Raw genomic sequence first — 20,776 nt, 5'->3', positions numbered from 1 at the left:
CTTGGGTTAGTGTAATCACTTTTGGCTTTTCTTTGAGATTAAAAAGCAGAATGATGAATTGGTGGACTCACTCATTACATGATCACAACACAGAGGGCTCCGGAATCTGACCTCTTCTATCATTCTTGGCTATGTGACCTTGAGGAAAATATAAGACATCTTGGTGTGCCCATTTTGAATTGCAAAAAAGAAATTATATGGGACTGGGGTTGTGGCTCTTGCCTAGCACTGGGTCCAATCCTCAGCACCACGTAAAAACAAATAAATAAAATAAAAGTATTGTGTTCATCTACAACTAAAAAAATTTTTTAAAAGAGAAATAATAATAAACTTGAAGATATATAAGATTATGACATTGCTGAGTCATAGTGAGTACTCAATAAAGTTCATTGCTATTGTTTTTATTTTTATAATTACTATTATTATGTCACTATTGCTATCATTACCTTCTGTTCCAGCAAGTGGATTCTCTTCCTGTAAAACACATTTACATTTGTTGTTATCCCATTGCATATCCATAGGACAGAGCTTCTTGGACTGGGGACAGCTAGGAAAAGAAAACAATAAACCAGATTTAAAAGTTTTCAAGGGTAATCATAATTTTGGAACATGAAATAAATTTCTGAGTCATGGACAGTTAAGGGTTTTAAAATTTTAAGCGAGATGTGGTGGTGCACGCCTGTAATCCCAGCTACTCTAGAAACTGAGGCATAAAGATCCCAAGTTGGAGGCCAGCCTCAGCAACTTAGAGAGACTCTTAGCAACTTAGCGAGACTCTCAGCAACTTAGCAAGACCCTATTTCAAAATAAAAATAAAAAGGGGCTGAGAATACAGCTCAGTGGTAAAGTGTCCCAGATTCCATCCCCAGTTTAGCAAAAGAAATAAATAAATATTTTAAAAAATCTGTTGTTTTATTTTTAATCTGTTATACAGGAGTGTTTGAGACCTACTGTATTACATAGCATGGTGACTACAGTGAATAATGTACTGTATATTTCAAAATTGCTAAGAGTAAATTTCAAATGTTTTCACCACCCAAAATAATTATGTGAGAAGAAAATTTTAAAGAGCTTAATTCATATGTATGAACTATGTCTTATAACATAGTAATTCTACAATTATAAATATTCAGTTGGGAAACCTTTAGAAACCAAGCTGTAATTTAGAAACGTTATTAAACTCTTATAAAAGATGGTTGTTAAAACTATGCAAATTATAGCTGTCAACAGTTTATTTACCAAAAGCAAATATTGTTCTCACATAGCTTCTAAGATTACTTTCTTTAAAATAGAGAGAAGAACATTGGCCAGGGCAGCAGAAACAGCTTGAGAATGAATGTTCCTTTTCCATGAGCTTTGTCTTCTGCTTGAAAGGCAGAAGGGGGCCCATGGCTCAGCATAAACTAGCATATAAGCCCCAGCTCACTCATTCATCCATTCTACTCACACGATATGTCCACTGTTTCACTTCTGCAGAATGTATCTCACTTATTTCATCTTTCATTCAATGTTTTTGCAATTTTCCCTTCAATGCTCTATATTGAATCCTTTTTTTCCTCCAAAATCAATAATCCTTACCTTTGGTTTCAGAACATTTCAGTGTCATAATTTGTTTTATAAAGAGTCACAAGGTTATTCTCAATAAATTCAAAGTCAGATTAACTCTTTTGCATGTATATTGAAAACTTGTTTCATTCACCAGTGTCTAAGTCAATTATCTTTAAATTGTTTTAACGTAAAAGAAAAATTTTCCGTTTGGTAATCTTTGAGGCAAACATTAGAAAATTGGAAAACTCATATGCTGAAAGTTTTGCCACCTCCCAGTGACTCCAGAAATCCTTTCCATTTTTTCTTTTTCATTTCAGGACTTGAACATACAAATAGCGTGAAATGAATTTTATTTCATGCTTGTTTTGGAATGCTGGGACACATGCCAAATTTGAGGCTGTAGTAGTTTTATAACTGCATTAGACTTTACACATAGGAACAGAGAACTGACAAGAACCAAGGTGTCTACAAGTAGCCATGTTGAGTTCGTAACCACCAGCCACATTGGTTCTACCACATCTAACACCTAATAAAAAATACATTTGCCAAATTGTTACTATCAATAGATTTTAGTTTTAAGTTGAAAGATTAAAAAAAACTTTTGAGAAAAAAAATGATAATTCTGTAATTAATGAAGTATTCTCCATACACAGCTTTGGCAAAAGCACAAAGAAGCATAAATAAGTACAAGAAAGTCTTACCGATCTTCTTCTGGGATCTGGATGGATCTTCTGATAATTGAATATGGGTGGCGGGGGGCCGTTGGCAAGCACTTGCAACCTGTATGATTGGCAACTTTAACAGGCACTAATTCAGGCACTGATGTCAAAGGTACCGATATCTCAAAGAGCTAAAGCAGAAAAAGATAATCATAATGTGTAGATTATTGTATTTTATAGATTATTTTTATTTAAATTTATACATAATCTGCATTTTTGCCTTTGTCATTTGTAGTGGTGACTTCATCAAAGTTGTACATTAAGAGTGGAACTAAGATTGATAAGGGCTGGTACGATACTGGGCTGGGAGTCAGGAGATCAGATACTAATCCAACTTTATGAAATGTCTTCATTTTTTTTTTCAAATCTCTTAACATTTTGGTGTCACTGTACCCTCATGAAATGGTACCATTATTTCCTATACTTGCTTTAAATTTGAATATAAATTGTAAGAATTAAATGAGATTGAAATATGAAGATTATTTAAGATCTTGGTGGATTAGATCATTATTCAAACTACCTATCCCCTCATATACTATCTCTGATGAAGAAATAGTTTCTTGTCTCTTGACTTTGGACTTGGCCACGTCACTTGCTTTGGCCAATGGAATGTTAGCAGACATGACACAAGTGCACACTGGAACTGTGCATGCTTGGTGGGGCTTGTTTTCTCATGCTTATACTTTTGGCATAAGAAGAATAAGATCTGGCAGGCTTGCTGGTCCAAGAGATGAGAGACACAAGAAGTACATCTAGGCTTACAATGCAGCTCAGAGTTAAGCCCAGCAGAGACCACCCTAAACCAAATGGACCTCAGATATACAAATGAGAATAACTCATTATGTTCAAAGTCATTGAGTTTCAGGGTGTTTGTTATATAGCAGTGTGAATTAATGGCTCACATAAGATCATAATGCCCCCAAATTCTTATAGCTCACATGTAAATCATTCTTTCTGTGTCTGTATGCCAGGCTCTATTATAGTACTTATATATTAATTTATTTACCCCTTATTAAAATCATTATGGGGTAGGGTTTTATTATCCTTATCCTAAGATGAAGGAACAGATAGCCAAAGAGATTATATAACTTTCCAGAGTAGTTCTATGATGGGTGAATGAACTTGATTTTAATGCACATCCATTCAATCACCGTCCCATGTTGTTCTTACTGTATACAGTATTCATTTATTCACTGTGTTTCTAATAGGTTGTTCACATAATCCATAACTTTGGGGTGAGAGGTAGTTCTTTCAAACTATTAAATGTTCACACATGCATGTTTGGAAAGAAAACCTGCTGTACACTTACACTTAAGGACATTCTTTAATCATTTGTTGAGTACAACAGTCAAAATAAAGTGCTCCATCATCTATTAAGTGGAAACAATCCATTAAGGTTGTGTTTATTCTGACCTCTAACATGTAATGAAACTTGCATGAGACTAAGCAAGAGTGTTTTCAGAGTGTTTACTTTGCATAAGCTTCATCTTCTTGCACAATTTTCAGCTATGCTCTGAGGAATAACATAATCATGAACTAAGCCCTCTTTCATTATGCAAGCTTTGTTTTACTAAAAGCTGATGCTCAGCCATGCTTTATGTCATTTTTTTTTAATTGTCAAATGGCAGAGATCAGATTTTCACAAGTTCCAAGATTCTGTAAAAGTATTTTGAAAAAGAAACTCTCCAGTTTCAATCCTATTTTAGAGGGTAGAAGGAACAAAATTATGATAAGTTAGCCTATTTACAGAACAAATAAGATAATTGCCTAACATGAATATATTTGATGCCTGTAGAATTTTATTGTACTACTTCTTTGCAAGATCATAAAAAAAGAGATTATATTGGCAAATGAGACAAATAAATATATTAACATGTGAGGAATTTACAACACAGGACAGAAGGAATGTAGTTTTATTTACAGCTTTTGAGTAATGTTTTCCTAAATTTGTTACTACGGTTCTCAAAGGCAACATTTACTCCATTTTACAACAATGTGGTAGCCACAGAAAGTATCCATATCTGCTGGACAAAGGGGATCTTATACAAAGGAGATGGGGGGATATTTCTTTCGTGGAGACTGCAGAAATTGATTTTCAGGTTCTTTTGTACTGGACATTCTCTCTTTGCTGGTCCCAGGTGCTTTACCATTTCTTCTGTCTTCCTTCAACCCTGTCTATGCCCTTCATTAAACTCTTGTCAGTCACTCCATTTGAGCAACACAGAACTAACACAAGATGATGCAGCTTCTGCTTTTAACATCCTGTTCAAGTACCTTCCAGATGATTTTCTGGTTCTTGACATTATAGCACAAGAAATGAGTTCAGGCTATGGAATCCCATAAATCTGAATATGAAGCCAGGCGTGGTGGTATACGCCTATAATTCCAGCAGTTTGGAAGGCTGAGGAAGGAGGATCATGATCAAAGCCAGCCTCAGAAACAGTGGAGCATTTAAGTGACTCAGTGAGAACCAGTCTCTAAATAAAATATTAAAAAGGGCTGGAGGACTGGGGTTGTAGCTTAGTGGCAGAGTACTTGCCTAGCACGTGTGAGGCATTGGGTTCGATTCTCAGCACCACATAAAAATAAATAAATATAAATAAAGGTATAAAAAAAAGGGCTGGGGACATGGTTCAGTGGTTAAACACCCCTGGGTTCCATCCCTGGTACCAAATATATATATATATGAATTCCATCTCTGACATTCATCAGCTGTGTAACTTTGAATAAGTAATTTATCTCTCTGAGCTTTGGTTTTTTCATCTATAAAACAGGATAAGAATCCAGATATTGTGATGCACACCTGTGATCCCAGCAACTTGGGAGGCTGAGACAAAATGATTGCAAGTTCGAGATCAGCCTCTGCAATTTGAGACCCTGTCTCGAAATAAAAAATCTTTTAAAAGGCCTAGGGATGTAGCTCTGTGGTAAAATGTCCCTGGGTTACATGCCCCCAGTATCAAAAAAAAAAGGGGGGGGATAAAATACCCTTTAATTTGTTTGGAGGATTAAATGAGATTATTAAGCATTATACTTGGCCACAAGATCATCAATGGCTACCAATGAGACCATCATCAGGGCATTGGAGAGGGCTCACTTGCTAACGTCCCCATACCTGTTTGGAAACGTAAGAGGTGCTCGTGTTCATACAGATGAGGCTCTCTTCATTGCAGCAGCCACCACATCGGAACACATTCACGCAAGGGGGCTTGAAGAACGTGTTGGTACTCTTCCCCAGCTCATTGGCAACCTCCACGCATGTCTCTCTAGGGCTGCACTGGGTTCTTTGCCACTCCTCATCGATAACTGTAGAGAGAAAGCTCATTGGGGCCAGCAGATGAAATGACCCTGACATGCCAACACGTGCCAGGATGCTGAGCTTAGGCATTTTCGTAGCTTTTCTGCTTATTGTCCTACATGGGAATTTTTTGTCAGTTTTTTAAGCAAAGATTATGAAAAAATATTAAACCCCTAATCTGTGTTCTTTCCCATTTATACTATACATTTCATAGAATATTTTATTTCCCTTTGGGGACGTACACCGTGTCCCGTACATAATTCCATCGAACCCATCCGGGGAATCTGGTTAATAAGTAAATGGAAGCATGTAAAAAATAACATGTTAATGTTATTTATCAAATGATATACAGGATACAGTTGGATAGCATTTCTTATACTTGAAGCCAGCTGTGGATAGGTTTTGGCAACATTGAGAACTATGTTTCTGTTGGTTGCTTCAGTAACTAACTCCCAGTAATCCCAGTGGCTCAGAAGGCTGAGGCAGGAGGATCTCGAGTTCAAAGCCAGCCTCAGAAAAAATAAGGTGCTAAGTAACTCAGTGAGACCCTGTCTCTAAATAAAACAAAAAATAGGGTTGGGGATGTGGCTTAGTGGTCTAGTGCCCCTGAGTTCAATCCCTTGTACCCTCCCTAAAAAAAGCAAAACTGACCCCCAAGCCAGGTGTGGTGGTCCATGCCTATAATCCCAGTGACTTGGGAGGCTGGGACAGGAGGATATATATATACACACACAAACATACATATGGCTAGGGGTGTGGCTCAGTGGCTGAGAGCCCTGAGTTCAATTCCTGGTACCCAAAACAAAAACAAAACAAAAAAACTGACCCTCAGTGATGCCCACCTCTATTGTGGCCAGGCCTCGTGTAATCCCCTCTCTTGTGTGTAGACAGGACCTAGTGACTCACTTCTTATAAAGAAAATACAGTAAGAGTGATGAGATGTCACATCCATGATTAAGTTTTAAAAGAATGCAGTCTGTATCTCTTGCTGGCACTCTTCTTCAATCTTTCTCTGCTTCCAGGTTTTTGTGAAGCAAGCTGCTATGTTGGAAAGAGCCATGTGGCAAGAAACTAAGGAAGGCCTGTGGCCAACAGCCAGTAAAGTAACTGGGACCCTCAGTCCAAGAGCCTGTGAAGAATTGAGTCCTGCAAATAACTGCTGAATGATCTTGGAAGCACATCCTGCCCCAGTTGAACCTGAAATGCCTGTAGTCCAAGCTGACATCTTGATTACAGCCTCCAGAGAGACTCTGAAGCAGAGAAACCCATCTAGTCCATGTCTGTATTTTGGATGCACAAAAACTGTGACATTAAAATGTTTGTTTACTCAGGAAGTCAAGGGTCATATTTTTTCGCTTATATATGGAAGCTAGAGAGAAAACAGGAAAAAATGGAGGCCTCATGAAAATAAAAGGGAGAGAGCAGAGCAGAGGAAGGGGACCAGGAGAATAGAATACTAGGTAATGAAATTGACCAAAGTGTGTGTGTGTGTGTGTGTGTGTGTGTGTGTGTGTTTGCATGTGGATGTGTCTGAAAATATAACAACAAATCCCACTACTATGTATAATTATAATGCACCAATACATTTTTTAAAAAAAATGTTTAAGCAGCTAAGTTTTGGGATTATGTGTTAAGTAGTAATAGACAAACATGTCTCCAATTTTATCATATCTTTAAAACTCTGTATTGGTCTTTCCCCAGATCTTTCTGAATTCTCATACATGTAAACATATTTCTACTAGAAGGGTTAGAGAGGGCCTGTGCTTGAAGTATACAGACATGAAATTACTGTTTGAAATCTGACCCTAGTCTAAATTATTCCTTTAAACTATCCTTTCTATGTCCTTTTTCCATATCTACTCCTTAATCCCAATTTTTGCTTCTTCAATTACTGAAAATGCAAAATACAACATATTTGATGGGGGGGCACTGCTTATACTACACAATTTACCTCAACTTTTTTTTCATAATAAAAATCTTCTATTCTGAGAAATCTTTTTAAATCTCCTGATTGTGATTATTTATATAAAGAGGCTGAATGTTATAAACAGGAAAGATAAGTATTCAATTAAGTTTTAATATAGGTATTATTTAATTCACTACTATTAGTCATAAATCTTTGAAAAAAACCTAAGTAATCAGTTCATGAAAATTTTTTTGTTTGAAATTCTACTGAAATGTGGCTTCCCATTCACTTTTTCTCCTTAAACAACTAAATTTTGAAAGTTGGAGAGGTAAGATCTGCATCAAAATTGTATGAGTTATGACTGATGCTACTGAGTAAGGCTTTGGTAACTCTCCCAGCCTTTACTACTGCCAGGGAATTACCCTGAAATCCATAAAAAAGAGTTGATTACAAATGATAATTGGTTTAACACACTGATTAAATTACTTACTGCTTCTAACTTATAAGTACTTTAGACAATTTCTCAGGTGATTAGGGAAAAATCTTGGAATTTACAAATTTCATTAATTTTTATGATTTCCTCTGTAGAAAAAAATGACAATGTGTCTGATTTTTTAAAGTCACTTCGTTTTGGTTTGATGGTAATGTTTGTATTCTAACAGTATGTCTAGATGCACCGCAAGCCTTCAGACAGGTAATCTGGTTAAGGCCATGCAATAGATATAATCATTTACTAGGCAATCACATTATTCATATCTATAATGCTAGATGAACAATGCTGAAGTAGCTTCTTGTGTTGTTTTGACATGTCATCAAAAAGTTAAATGCCTACTCAGAGGCCATACAACTTTATTGGACATGCATTTCATTTGCTATAGTGCAATATATACATGCAATGGTTTTCTTATAAAGAATATCCACGTCTTACTGGTGAACCATCATTCCCCTTGTTTCAAATTATATTCATCTCCCTCAGAAGATTGGTTCCAGGTCCTCCACAGATACCAAAATCTTCAGGTACCCAAGTCCCTTACATAAAATGGGTAGTATTTACATGTAATCCTCCCATATCTTCTAAATCATCTCTAGATTTCTTATAATACCTAATATGATGCAAGTACCTCTTATACTGCATCATTTAGGGAATGATAACAAGAAGTCTCATATATTCAGTACAGGTTCAAATTTTTTTCCCAAACATTTTCTGTCCACGGTTGATTGAATCTACGGGTATGGAACATGCAGATACAAAGGGCTGCCTTTTTTATTTTCTACCCTGAAGTTTTGATTATTTTGTGTTGAGACTTTTCTGCCTTCATTATTCTCAACAATACCAGCACCCATTATTATAGCTCAGCTTCTGACATCTACTTTTCAATTTTACTAAAAATCACAGAATGTTGACGATATAAAAAGTTATACATTGGTTTATATTTATGCATGTATGGCAGTAGAATGTTCCTTGTTGTTGAATATCCAGGTAGTTTTAATTTTAAAGTAAACTCAGTGATTTTCTTCTATTAAGAAGTCTTGCCTGGCATGGTGACACACACCGGTAATCCCAGCAGCTTGGGAGGCTGAGGCAGGAGGATCACAAGTAAAAAACCAGCCTCAGCAATGGAGAAGCTCTAAGCAACAGTTAGACCCTGTCTCTAAATAAAAATACAAAAAAAAAAAAAAAGGGCGGAGGGGGGCTGGAGATGTGGCTCAGTGATTCAGTGCCCAAGAATTCAATCCAGTACCAAAAAAAAAAAAAAAAAAAAGTCTTCTGAGGGATTCTTTTGCCCTCACATCCCTGAGTTGAATTTAACTCTATGTTTTGAAATGTTTTTGTGTTGGTTTTAGATCTCAAAATCATATTGTGTATGTTTCCCTGTAAGTAAGAAATTAAATATCAGGATCCTCCATTAATACCGAAGTTGTAAAATGAAAGACACCACCATGTGCGGTGGTGCATGCCTGTAATCCTAGCGGCTCAGGAGGCTGAAGCAGGAGGATCGTGAGTTCAAAACCAGCCTCAGCAACTTAGCGAGACCCTAAGCAACTCAGTGAGACCCTGTCTCTAAATAAAATACAAAATAGGGCTGGGGATGTGGCTCAATGGTTGAGTGTCCCCGAGTTCAATCCCCAGTACCCCTCCCAAAACAATTAAAGATACCCTTTTATTTTCCCTTGAACATCTGTCTGTCCTATTCAAACTTTTGGAAGAAATTGGTACATTTGTCACTATCTGATAAAAAAAAAAAAAAAAAAAGAATTTGAGTCTATACCCACACACCTACCTTTGAGTGTTTCAATGTCATAGAAAGTTGCCGCGAACCTGGTGGATCGATGGGATGCTGAGCGAGCATCCATACTGGTAAAACTTTTCAGCTTCAGCCTGCACCGCCATAGCTTCCAGTCCTCAGAATGTGTTATTCGAAGTAGCTCCTCCAAACTGGAAGCGGCCCTAATCTGCTGTTCAGATTGTTCTAACATTGACCGAGATGACCGCTTAAAAGGGAAATAGGGGTTGAAGAGCAAGTCACTAAATCTGTCTTGACAAATTTCATTGCTAATACTTAAAAACATAAATAGAACTGTAAAGAAATTAGAGAGATTATTCAAATATACATCAATGCCTAGGAGAAATGACATCTAGTACTTTTGATTCACATTTCACTTATTCATGATTGAAGAGGATGTACTTATTTCTCCTGATTTCTCAGAACTCTTAAAAAGAATATAGTAGCAGATTGAATGGTGGGCTTCAAAATGATATGTCCACATCCTAGCCTATGCAACCTGTGAACATGACCTTATTTGGGGAAAGGATCTATACAGATATAATGAACTTAATAAGGATCTTAGATGAGATTGTCCACAAGGACCCTAAATCCAATGTCTAGTGTCCTTGTAGGAGACAGAAGAGGAGAAGATATAGACACAGCGAAGGTCATGTGAAGATAGAGGCAGAGATTGAAGTGATATAGCCACCACACAAGGATTACACAGAGTCATGAGGAACTGAAAGAGGTACGGAAGGAAGGATTCTGTCTACAAGAGTTTGACACCTTGATTTGAGATTTTTCCTGTTTTAAGCCACCAAATTTATGGTAACTTGTTACAATGGCCACAGAAAAATAATACATATTTTTATCATACTAACTTTGTGACACTAGCTAATGACAATTGTTTTCATCTTTATTTGTTAGACACTGATCCATAAAGTTCTGGAGAATCCTGCCTACAATCAGAGAAGAAAAGAAAATTTTGAGACTCTGATAACCTGACTTCAAAACCTCTCTGACCTTTTCTTTTTCTTTGAAAACTTGTTTCTTATTTCAAAAACGTGACTTTTTCTTATAAAATGCATTTCTAGGATTTACATTGAAAAATTGCTTTCTCAGTCACATGAACTATATTGACTGAAACAACATAATTATATTAGATGGGTTTGTGAGAAAAAGACTCAGTCAATAAAAGGTTTTCAGAATGTAATATCTTTTTCAAAATTGATGGCTTTTATATAAAATGTTGATAAATGCATGCACACAATGAAATACTACGTGATCATCAAAACCAATGATGCAGAGGTAATTTGGGACCGAATGAGTTTATACCCTCCTTGAATGTGCTGCAGAAATAATAAGGTGATTTGCCTATGGCTAGGGCTTGGGATTTTCCCTTGCTGACCCTGGAGTTTCTGGGTTCTTGTTTTACTGAGTGATTGGGATGTGTGAACTGAAGGCATTTTTAGAGCTGGGGTTCAATAAGAGATGAAAAGTGGTGTAGATGCTGAGAGAAGAAGGTAAAAGGGAGAGATGAATGTCTACTGCCTGCTGGATGGGGAGGAAAGGGGTGGGCTGAACCAGAGACAAGCAAATGGGACTTTTAGAAGCTTTACCTGAGTAGTGTGAATGGACACACTCCTCCATTGACCCTTGAAAACAGTAGATAAAATTTATATTGTTCTTCAGTATTTGGGGAATAGGATTTTTTTAGCAAGTTATTTTTTTAAAAAAAATATGCTTTTAGTTGTAGATGGACACAATACCTTTATTTGTTTATTTTTACATGGTGCCAGGGATCGAACCCAGTGCCTCACGCATGCTAGGCAAGTGCTCTACCACTGAACCACAACCCCAGCCCCTTGGGATATACGATTTTTTTCTTTTAGATATGATAACAGATATGGTTAAAAAAAAAGGTGGGCACTCAGAAGAGCAAGTGTGGTTCAAGTCATATGTATATGAAGACATGTATACAAATGTACATGATATATATATGAAGATCTGAAGACATATACATGAAAATGTAAAAATGGTTATTTTTTAGATCAAAGTATGAACTTCTGGCCTAATTCAGCCTGTGGCCTGCTGTTTTTATAAATAAAATTTTGTTGGCACAGAAAACACAGCCATGTCCATTTACCTTCATATCATCTATGGCTGCTTCCATGCTACAATGACAAAGCTGAAAAGTTAGGACAGAGACCTTCATGACAGTTTCAATCTGAGGCCACCTGTCTTTTTCTCCTCAATTCTTTAATATCTCATCCATTATCTTTCCCACTATTCCACCTATAATGCTGTCTTTACTCTTTTTTTAAATATTTTTTTTTAGTTGTAGTTAGACACAATACTTTTATTTTATTTATTTATTTTTACGTGGTGCTGAGGATAGAACCCAGAGCTTCTCACGTGGTGAGTGCTCTGCTGCTGAGCCACAACCCCAGCCCCTCTACTCTTTTTTTTTTTAAAATACTTACCAGATATGTTGAAGCCTTTAAATCTATTTATGCGTCATTTAAATGTGCTTTCATATTTACCTATTTTCCCCCTTCATCTATCTTTAATGTTTTGAGTAAAACACATTTAATTGGTTCATCTTCCTAATCACCAATTGTTCAATTGTGTAGTCAAGATTTTATTTTGTTAAATCATTGCTTTCAATAACCATATTCATAATTTCAAGTATTTCTACTTCATTCTTCTTCCTATGTACTTTTTGTTTCATTTTCATATGTTCTTAATTTGTCATTCTTGTTTTATGGATGTTATTCCTTTACCTCTTTGAGGGTCAAAAATATACTTATTTTAGGTATGTCTTCAAATTATTTTATATTTTAGCTTCATGGATATGATTTATATCCCAGTGATTAATTTTATTGCTGCCTTTCTCAGTAATAAGTATCTTGATGTGCTTTGTTGAGAAATTCTTTTTTTTTCTTTCTCATCATTCTTTCCTCATCATTTAGATCCGTTAGTCCAGTAGATATGTGTGTGTTTAATCAAGGTAGGAGAATCCTGGATGTGTTTATAAGCTGAGGGAAAGAGCTAAAGGAAGAAATTAAAAGCTTATGCATCAGAGATACAACAGGGAATGAGAGAATCTGGTCTGACCTGGGTTCCAGAGATAAGTCGTTACAGTATGAATAAACAAGAAGATGACTCTATGAGACCTAGGTAAACTATAGGGAACAACATAGCTTTGTAGATTTCAAGTCTGCCTGGGAAGCTTTACAAGCTCATGCCTGTGGCTTCCCACTTCTCTGTGAAGTGTGAATCAAGACAATTTTCTGGGAGTGAGGTGATGGAGAAGCTTGAGAAGTACAGATGAGGTTTGTGGGCACTGGCATTGAATTTAAGTGGCTTGCCATAGTTTCTTCATCTAGGAACTCTAGGAATGAAACTGAATAATTGCTAGTATCCCTGGAAATTCTGAAATTCAGTGACTCTACATTAAGTTCCATTTGTCAATAGTCTCTATTTCTTTATTACCCACTTCCTCTTCTTGTTGGATGGTATAGCCACTTCCTATCCAATTTAATCTCCAAAACAAAATTTTATGACAATACTGCTTCCATATGAAGATGATGAAAGCAACCAAATAGTTTTTTAATGTTATTAAAATATACTATATTGAAAGGATTTTTATTTATTGTGATGAAATTTTATCCAATACCATCTATAAATACAGGCTCACATATGCCTTCATAGTTCTTATAGATTTCAGTTCAATTTCAGAAATATTTTTAAGCTATCCAACCATGAGAACTCAGGAGAAAATATGAATTCTCTGGATTGAATTAAAATCAATGAATGGCTCATATGACTTGTCTCATAAAAAAATCCAGTGTATACTCAAGTAGTAGATCATTTAGATATCCTTTGCCTCATAATTTAAAACCTAGTTTGAAATAACTTAGGAATTACAGACACTTATTTTATAAACAGAAGTACTAAATTCAATGTAAGTAGACATCTGACAATGAATTCACTGGGGCAGACATTTACCAAGGTCAAGAATGACTATCTAAATGGATAGAATTGGAGACTATTATGCTAAGTAAAATAAGCCAATCCCCCAAAACCAAAGGCTGAAAGCAGATGCTGACTTACAATAGGTGTGTGCTGGGTTTTAATGGCTTGGACAGGTGGGGTGGGGGCGGTGTGGGAACAGGAAAGACAGTAGCATGAATTGGACATAACTTTCCTATGTTCATATGTGAATACACGACCAGTGTAACTCCACATAATGTCCAACTGCAGGAATGGGAAGTTATACTCCATGTATGTATAATATGAAGAATACACTCTACTGTCATGTATAACTAAAAAGAACAAAAAAAATTTAAAAAGAATTGCTGCCTATTGTTTCTAGTTGACTTTCTGCACTGGTTGATTTTTGTATAACTAACTTTATGCTATCTGCTTTGGCAAGACAAAAATAAAAATTCAAAAGAGTGGACATAATCCCAAAATACATACTTAAACCATTGTTTTTAATGGTTTTACTAAACTTTTGTCAAATAAGTTGCACTAAATTTCTTCCTATTTTCTAGGGGGAATGCTAATCAAAACTAAAATAACTAAAAAAGTAGTCAGCAAGAGGAAGGAAGTGAAACAGGGTTACCAGATCTGTTTTCTATTACAGCAGTAGCTTTTTCTTTCTTTTTTTTAAATTCATGTAAGACTGTTAGCAATTTCATTTCTAAATAACAAATCATTCTGTGATATTTTTTGGCTACCAGAAGCCAGTATCTAATTTGTGAGGCTTAAAGTTTTTGTAACAAAACTTTAGCAACATACTACTCATAGAGTAGACCTACACTTAGAGACTAGAGTGTTCATTCCTAACAAGCTCCATAGCAATGGAAATTCTCTGTGGTTGGCTGACTACACTTTTGGAAGGATTTGGAGCAGAGGTTCCCGACCTTGTCTTCTACCTGGGAAGAAACTTCAAAGAAATACTGATGCTTGCATCTCCTCCTCAGAGATTCTCATTTTATAGGCCTGGATCTCAGCCTTGCCATCAGGATTTTTATAAACTTCCTGTGTTATCCTCAGAGGAAGCTAGGTGAAGAGCATTACAGGAACTCTTTATGCTATCTTTACAACTTTTCTGAAAATCTCAAATCATTTCAAAATAAAACGCTCATTCCCAATCAATTTTAATGCAAACCACTGATTTGGGGCATGGAGCATTCCGATTTTGAGTTCAAAGACCTGGGTTAGGGCCTGAGCTCTGTCTATACAAGTCCACTGATCTTCAGAGGGGATTAAATGACTGATGCATGCTTCAAAATAGTTTTAGTTTCTTTAAATCCCTTGAGTTATACCTTAGGTTCAAAATATTTGTATAAGTATCTCACTGAACTGTATTTTAAAGCCTTTTCCTCACTGAAGTTAGCTGACTGGTCAGTTCCCAGCCTATATGACTTTTTCAAGGTTAAAGACCAATGATATTGTTTTCCCAACTAAACAACATAATGACAGACTAAACGACAGACTAAACTGCCCCTCGAATTCCCCCAAATCCCAAAGAGCTAATTTCTTAAATAAAATTTAAAATAATATATACTGCTTTGATTAAATGTTAATTAAGTAATACATGCTTTAATTAAATAATATATACTGTTGGAATTAAACTAAAAATATATGAATTATACTTCCCTTAAAAGGCAGTCCTAATGGAACCACCCAGCTATCCCACTCCTCAGTTTATACCCGAAGGGCTTAAAAACAGCATACTGATGCAGCCACATCAATGTTTATAGCTGCTCAATTCACAATAGCTAAAATGGAACCAACCTAGATGCCCTTCAGTAGATGAATGGATAAAGAAACTATGAGATATATATATACACACACACCCACACACACACAATGGAATATTAACCCAGTCTAAAGGAAGAATGACATTATGACATTTGCCAGTAAATGGATGGAACTGTAAACTGTCATGCTAAGTGAAATAAGCCAATCCCAAAAAAACCAAAGGCCAAATGTTCTTTATGATATGCAGATGCTAACACACAATAAGGAGAGGGAGGGAAAAATTGAAGTTCATTATATTAGACAAAGGGGAATAAAGGCAAACAAGGGGGATGGAAATAGGAAAGACAGCGGAATAAATCAGACAAAACTTTCCTATGTTGATATGTGAATACACTTCAGTGAATCTCCACAACATGTACAACCACAAGAATGGGAAGTTAGGGTTGGAGTTGTGACTCAGTGGTAGCGTGCTTGCCTGGCATGTGTGAGGCAGTGGGTTCAATTCTCAGCACCACATATAAATAGATAAAGGTCTATTGATATGGAAATATATATATAAATAAAATGCCAAGTGGAAGGAGCTGGGCTTGGGGTTATGCAGCTGAGTGCCCATCCCAGCTCTGAGCTGTCAGGCCATCTGCAAAAACTGGTAAGAGAGGACCGTGGCTTCTTTTCTTGAGGGGCTGCAAAAAGCTTTTCCTGGGCCACTCAGGTTCACTTGATTAAGAACCTCCTGTTCCAGACATGGAAAAGGAGATCAGCTTTGCTTAATTTGTCATTGGAACTCTTGAGCAATGGGTATTAGACTGTTTCCAAGCCTTTAAAAACTGCAGATGCTATTTTCTTTGTGAAATTGTGTTGGCAATGTCTTCCGGAAGTTTGACGATAAGGGGGTTTGGTGAGTAGAATTTGTATATTTGGAATATCCAGGAGCTTTGGCGTGAGTTATGGAGAAAACACATTGCACACGACTTTCCCTAAATTTGCTTAAGAATTTAGAAGATCTGCCTGGGGCACAGTTGTCTTGTTACTGTGATCAGCAATTTCCCTTTGCAGCGGGTTTGGGGAAGTGGATCATATTGCAATACAAATAGTTCCGTGTTCCTTCCACCTCTTAGCAACTTTTGGGTTTCACCAGAAGAGCATTTTGCATTTCATCTCTATCTTGATGGCTAAGGTTTAGCCAAAACCACCACATTTTTCCTGGTTTTGGGTCCAAGTTGCACTGTCCCGCTGTGCCCCAAGCTGTCCTCCACAGATGTTCTCCCTCTTCCACCTGTCAAGGAACCTGTCCAGGTCTTGCTCGACCTGCAAGTGTAAGTTGACTTTGCCTCTCATAGCTCTCAAAGAAACCCATATCCACCGCAAGGAAGCTTTACATAATATTATATAATCCACTCTTATGTCTGGATAGATTATTTGAGAGGAGAGAGCATAGATTCGAATTGTTGAAAACTAGCTTTGAATGGTATAACAGTTTGGAAAATGTGTTGGCAGTTTCTTATAAAAATAAGCATATGCTCAACATATCACTAGCACCCTACTCCTGGGAACTTACCTTTGATAAATGAAGCCTATGTTTACATACACACAAAAAGAAATATACACAAATGTTTATAGTTGCTTTATCTGTAGTAGCCAAAACAAAACAAAAACAAAAAACCTGGAAACAACTCATGTATGAATGGTTAAGCAACTCATGGACTACTACTCAGCAATAAAAAAGAATAAACTATTGCTTATACTTGTTGTTACACAAATCGGTACATGTGTTAAGATTCATAGAACTTCACACCAAGAAAGAAGTAAGTTTTTCAATATATGAAGCAAAAAATAAAACCCTCACTTTTAAACTTTGTGTTTTGTTATTAGGGTCTGGCTTTACCTAGAATAGGTGGTGCTTGATGGTATGGGGCATACCAACTGGGGGTAGGGAGGAAAATGTGCACTTGCTAATAACTATTGCAGTGGCTATGGCTGCTGTGGCTGATCACATGCAACCTGCCAAGGGCTTGGTCCTGCATCTTTGAAATCCAGAAACCTGGTCATCTGGGGGTGGATAGGGGTTTATTTCAGAGGCTTCATGCTACTGATGGCTCCTTTATTTATGCAGTTTCATATTTAAAAGCATATGTGAGAATACAGATTGTTTACTTATACTAAGTAAAGGATCTACAAATATAGGAACTGTGTGTGTGTGTTTGTGTTTGTGTGAATTTGTGCTTGTGCATACTTCTCTGGATATTTTAGGGGAATGCTAGGGGACTAAGATGCCTGGGACCTCCATGTCCTCCAATTTGATGAAGATCATTGGTAGTTTTCTCTCCATCCAAATCATTTACCATTTGAGGACATGTTAATATCCCTTTTATATATTTTAAATCTGTACTCTACTCAAATGACTCTGTTCCATTTGACATAGCTCTGTTTAAGAAATGAGGGAGTAGATGAGTGTGGAATAGGCTTGAGTGGCAAGATAGCTCTAGATCTTTTAAAAGTATGCTCTGAATAACCCCAAGAGTATAGATGCTGGGATATGTTATAGTCCCTGTATCACTGATCTCAATGATCAAGGGCCCAATGTCTAAGAAAAAAGTGAAAGCTTTCATGGTGATTAGGATATTATTAAAAACAATTTCATCCCCTCCTTCTACCCTCTGTGGAAGGAACACATTTTCTAGCTCTATTGATGTTGGGTTATGTCACCTACTTTGACCAATGGGACATTCATTATAAGACATGATACAAGCTCAAAGCTTACATATGATCTCATAGTTCTCCTTGACATTTGCCATCATCACAGGGACATGCTCCTGCTAGCCCAGTGACTGAAAGAAAACAAGAGCCATGTGGGGCAGACCCACACATTACCTGTGGCTTGAGCCTTGATCCTCTGACTCCCAGCTGACCCATAGAGAAACAGAATAAATTACTGATGTTTTAAGCCACTGAAATTCGGACTGATTTGTCACACGGCACAATTATGGCAATAGTTAACTGCTACAGCTCTATTTTAGTCAAGATGTAGCATAATCCATTGGATGGGAGGAGGATCTTCATGCAAAACTCAATTGTTCTTTCTAAGGCAGCCCATCTAGGCATGGTCAGTCAACCCAGAATGTCTCCTTTCACATTTATTCCTAAAGACCCAGTGTTCAACATCAACATCCACTGATCACCTTCTCTTCATTATCGGCATCCTTTGCACAATGATGCTCAATGATCCCCAATCTTACTGTGACAATATAGTTCTGAACTAAATACACCTTTGCAAAGGCTACTTTTATTTTTTTTTCATTCCACTCTGTTCTCTCTCTGTGTGTGTGTGTGTGTGTGTGTAGAATCTTAAATTTAGGGTACCCATTCAATCAAAATTACACCTTTTTTTTAACTCTATCCACAAAGGAACAGTAACAGCAAAATATTTCTCATAGGGACATTTGCTGTGCCATTTCCTCTCTCCACAAACAATTTTAGCCAAATCCAGATTTCAGGAAAAGAATACTTAGTATTTAGTAATACTCAGCAAATGACCAAAAAAATTTTTGCTATAAAATGTATATTATTACTTAAAGTTTCAGGCATTAAAAATATCCTCCCCACAGGCCAAGATGGCTATTAGTAAGACATGCAAACATTTAAGACATCTTTATTTTATAAAACTACCATTTTCACTCATGTGCCTGGCACATGGGAGACATTCCACACGTTTGCTGAACTGAATGTACAGCTTTTCTTTTCCCAGGGAGGAGCCTGCTGAGCAACAGAAATAAACCTGCCTTCTTTCAGCAAACTTTCCCATCTCCAGTGAAGTTGTTCCAAGCATGGAAACCAGATTTTTTAAGCAAAGCCAAGGGTCTTCCATGCAAGGAGGTATGATGGAAATCAGTGAATTTTGACTTTCTACTGTCTCATCCTGCCCTTCCCAAGCTGTCTCAATACAATTCATTCTTCATCATTTCTATAAGCTTGGGGATGCTTTCAACACTCTAGAGATAAAGATAAATTTCTGGAAGCATTTAAAAAGACTCAAGTTCTGTGTGATCATCATTAATATGTTCACCAAATATTTTTACCTTTCTACCTTCAGAGTACAAAGTGGGACTGCATTTCCTGGTCCCTTGTGGCTAGGTGGGCCAGTCGAGTGACCAGGAATGATGTATATCATTTCTAGGTCAGAGAATTTAACTGTGCTCTTTCCCTCTGTCATGGTGGTTTATAATATTCTAGATGTGGATACTCAGCTAGCTGCTTCCCAATATGGAGTTGACACTAAATGAATCAAAATAGTGATATGGTATGAGCAACAAATTAACCATTGTTATTTATAAGCCACCAAAATTTTGAGGGATTTTGTTATCATAGCATATCCTGGCCTAGCTTGATTGATAAAGTATCTGACCAGAGTATTTTGCCATAATTTACTATGTTGTCACTATCCACCTAACATTTACATAGGGCTACAGAGGTAGCCCTTTTAAGGTTCTCAGGGATGAAGGAAAGTATCAAGGTATTTAAATTTTGTCCAGACCTGCTATGTGGCCAGAGCTGCTTTGCCCATCTCTCTTTCTGTAACCACCAGGCTGGATTAATGGGCTAAGGTGATTTCCTTCCATAACTTTGGCTACTAGAAACAAACACCTTATAGGATAGCTTGTGGCTGGAAGGACCTGGAAGACTCTTTGATACAGACACCCAAACTCTAACCTATCTCCATGGGAAAATAGCAGAGAGTAAGTATACTGCCTTAGGAGGAAAAATGCTTTAGAATTTAAAATCAATTCACGAAATCATACAAATTATGATGAGAGTAGATGTTAGAGACTATTTAATATAGTAGTTCACATCCCGGATATCTCAAAATCCCACAAGCCTAGTTTCAGTCATGTACAGTTGTATACCATGAAGAAAATAGAACAGTGCAAATATATAGAGAACTGCTGGCAATCTATGATCCATGAGTTGACTTCAACCTGAAGCCTGTTTTTGTATAGCCTATTAGCTTAGAATGGTTTTTTTTTTCATTTTTAAATGCTTGAAACAAATTAAAAGAATATTTCATGATGCATGGAAATTACATAAAATTCAAATTTAAGTGTCCATAAAGTTTTATTGAAACAGTCACACCCTGCATGATCTTCCCACACTATTTCTACAACCTCAATATCTGCACTTCTTGCCTCTGCTCACCTTTCTCCAACCACACTGTTCCCCTGACTAACACCCAATCTCCCATCAAGTCAATTCCCTGCTCCTACCATGG

General features: G+C 36.8%; 1 protein-coding gene across 1 annotated transcript in view; it reads right to left on the bottom strand.

Moving 5' to 3' along the window:
* Positions 1-20,776, bottom strand: part of Vegfd (vascular endothelial growth factor D) — a 33,009-nt gene that overhangs the window by 6,418 nt on the left and 5,815 nt on the right. Inside the window, exons 2-5 of the mRNA XM_005315990.4 lie at positions 9,754-9,964; positions 5,383-5,573; positions 2,250-2,398; positions 447-547 (exon numbers count right to left, since the gene is read on the bottom strand). Of these exons, the coding sequence (XP_005316047.1) occupies positions 447-547; positions 2,250-2,398; positions 5,383-5,573; positions 9,754-9,964 (652 nt within the window). The remainder of the gene's footprint in view (positions 1-446; positions 548-2,249; positions 2,399-5,382; positions 5,574-9,753; positions 9,965-20,776) is intronic.

This window comes from Ictidomys tridecemlineatus, chromosome X (genome assembly GCF_052094955.1).
Source record: "Ictidomys tridecemlineatus isolate mIctTri1 chromosome X, mIctTri1.hap1, whole genome shotgun sequence".
Classification (NCBI taxonomy): Eukaryota; Metazoa; Chordata; class Mammalia; order Rodentia; family Sciuridae; genus Ictidomys; species Ictidomys tridecemlineatus.
This window is presented reverse-complemented; position numbering and strand designations above follow the sequence as displayed.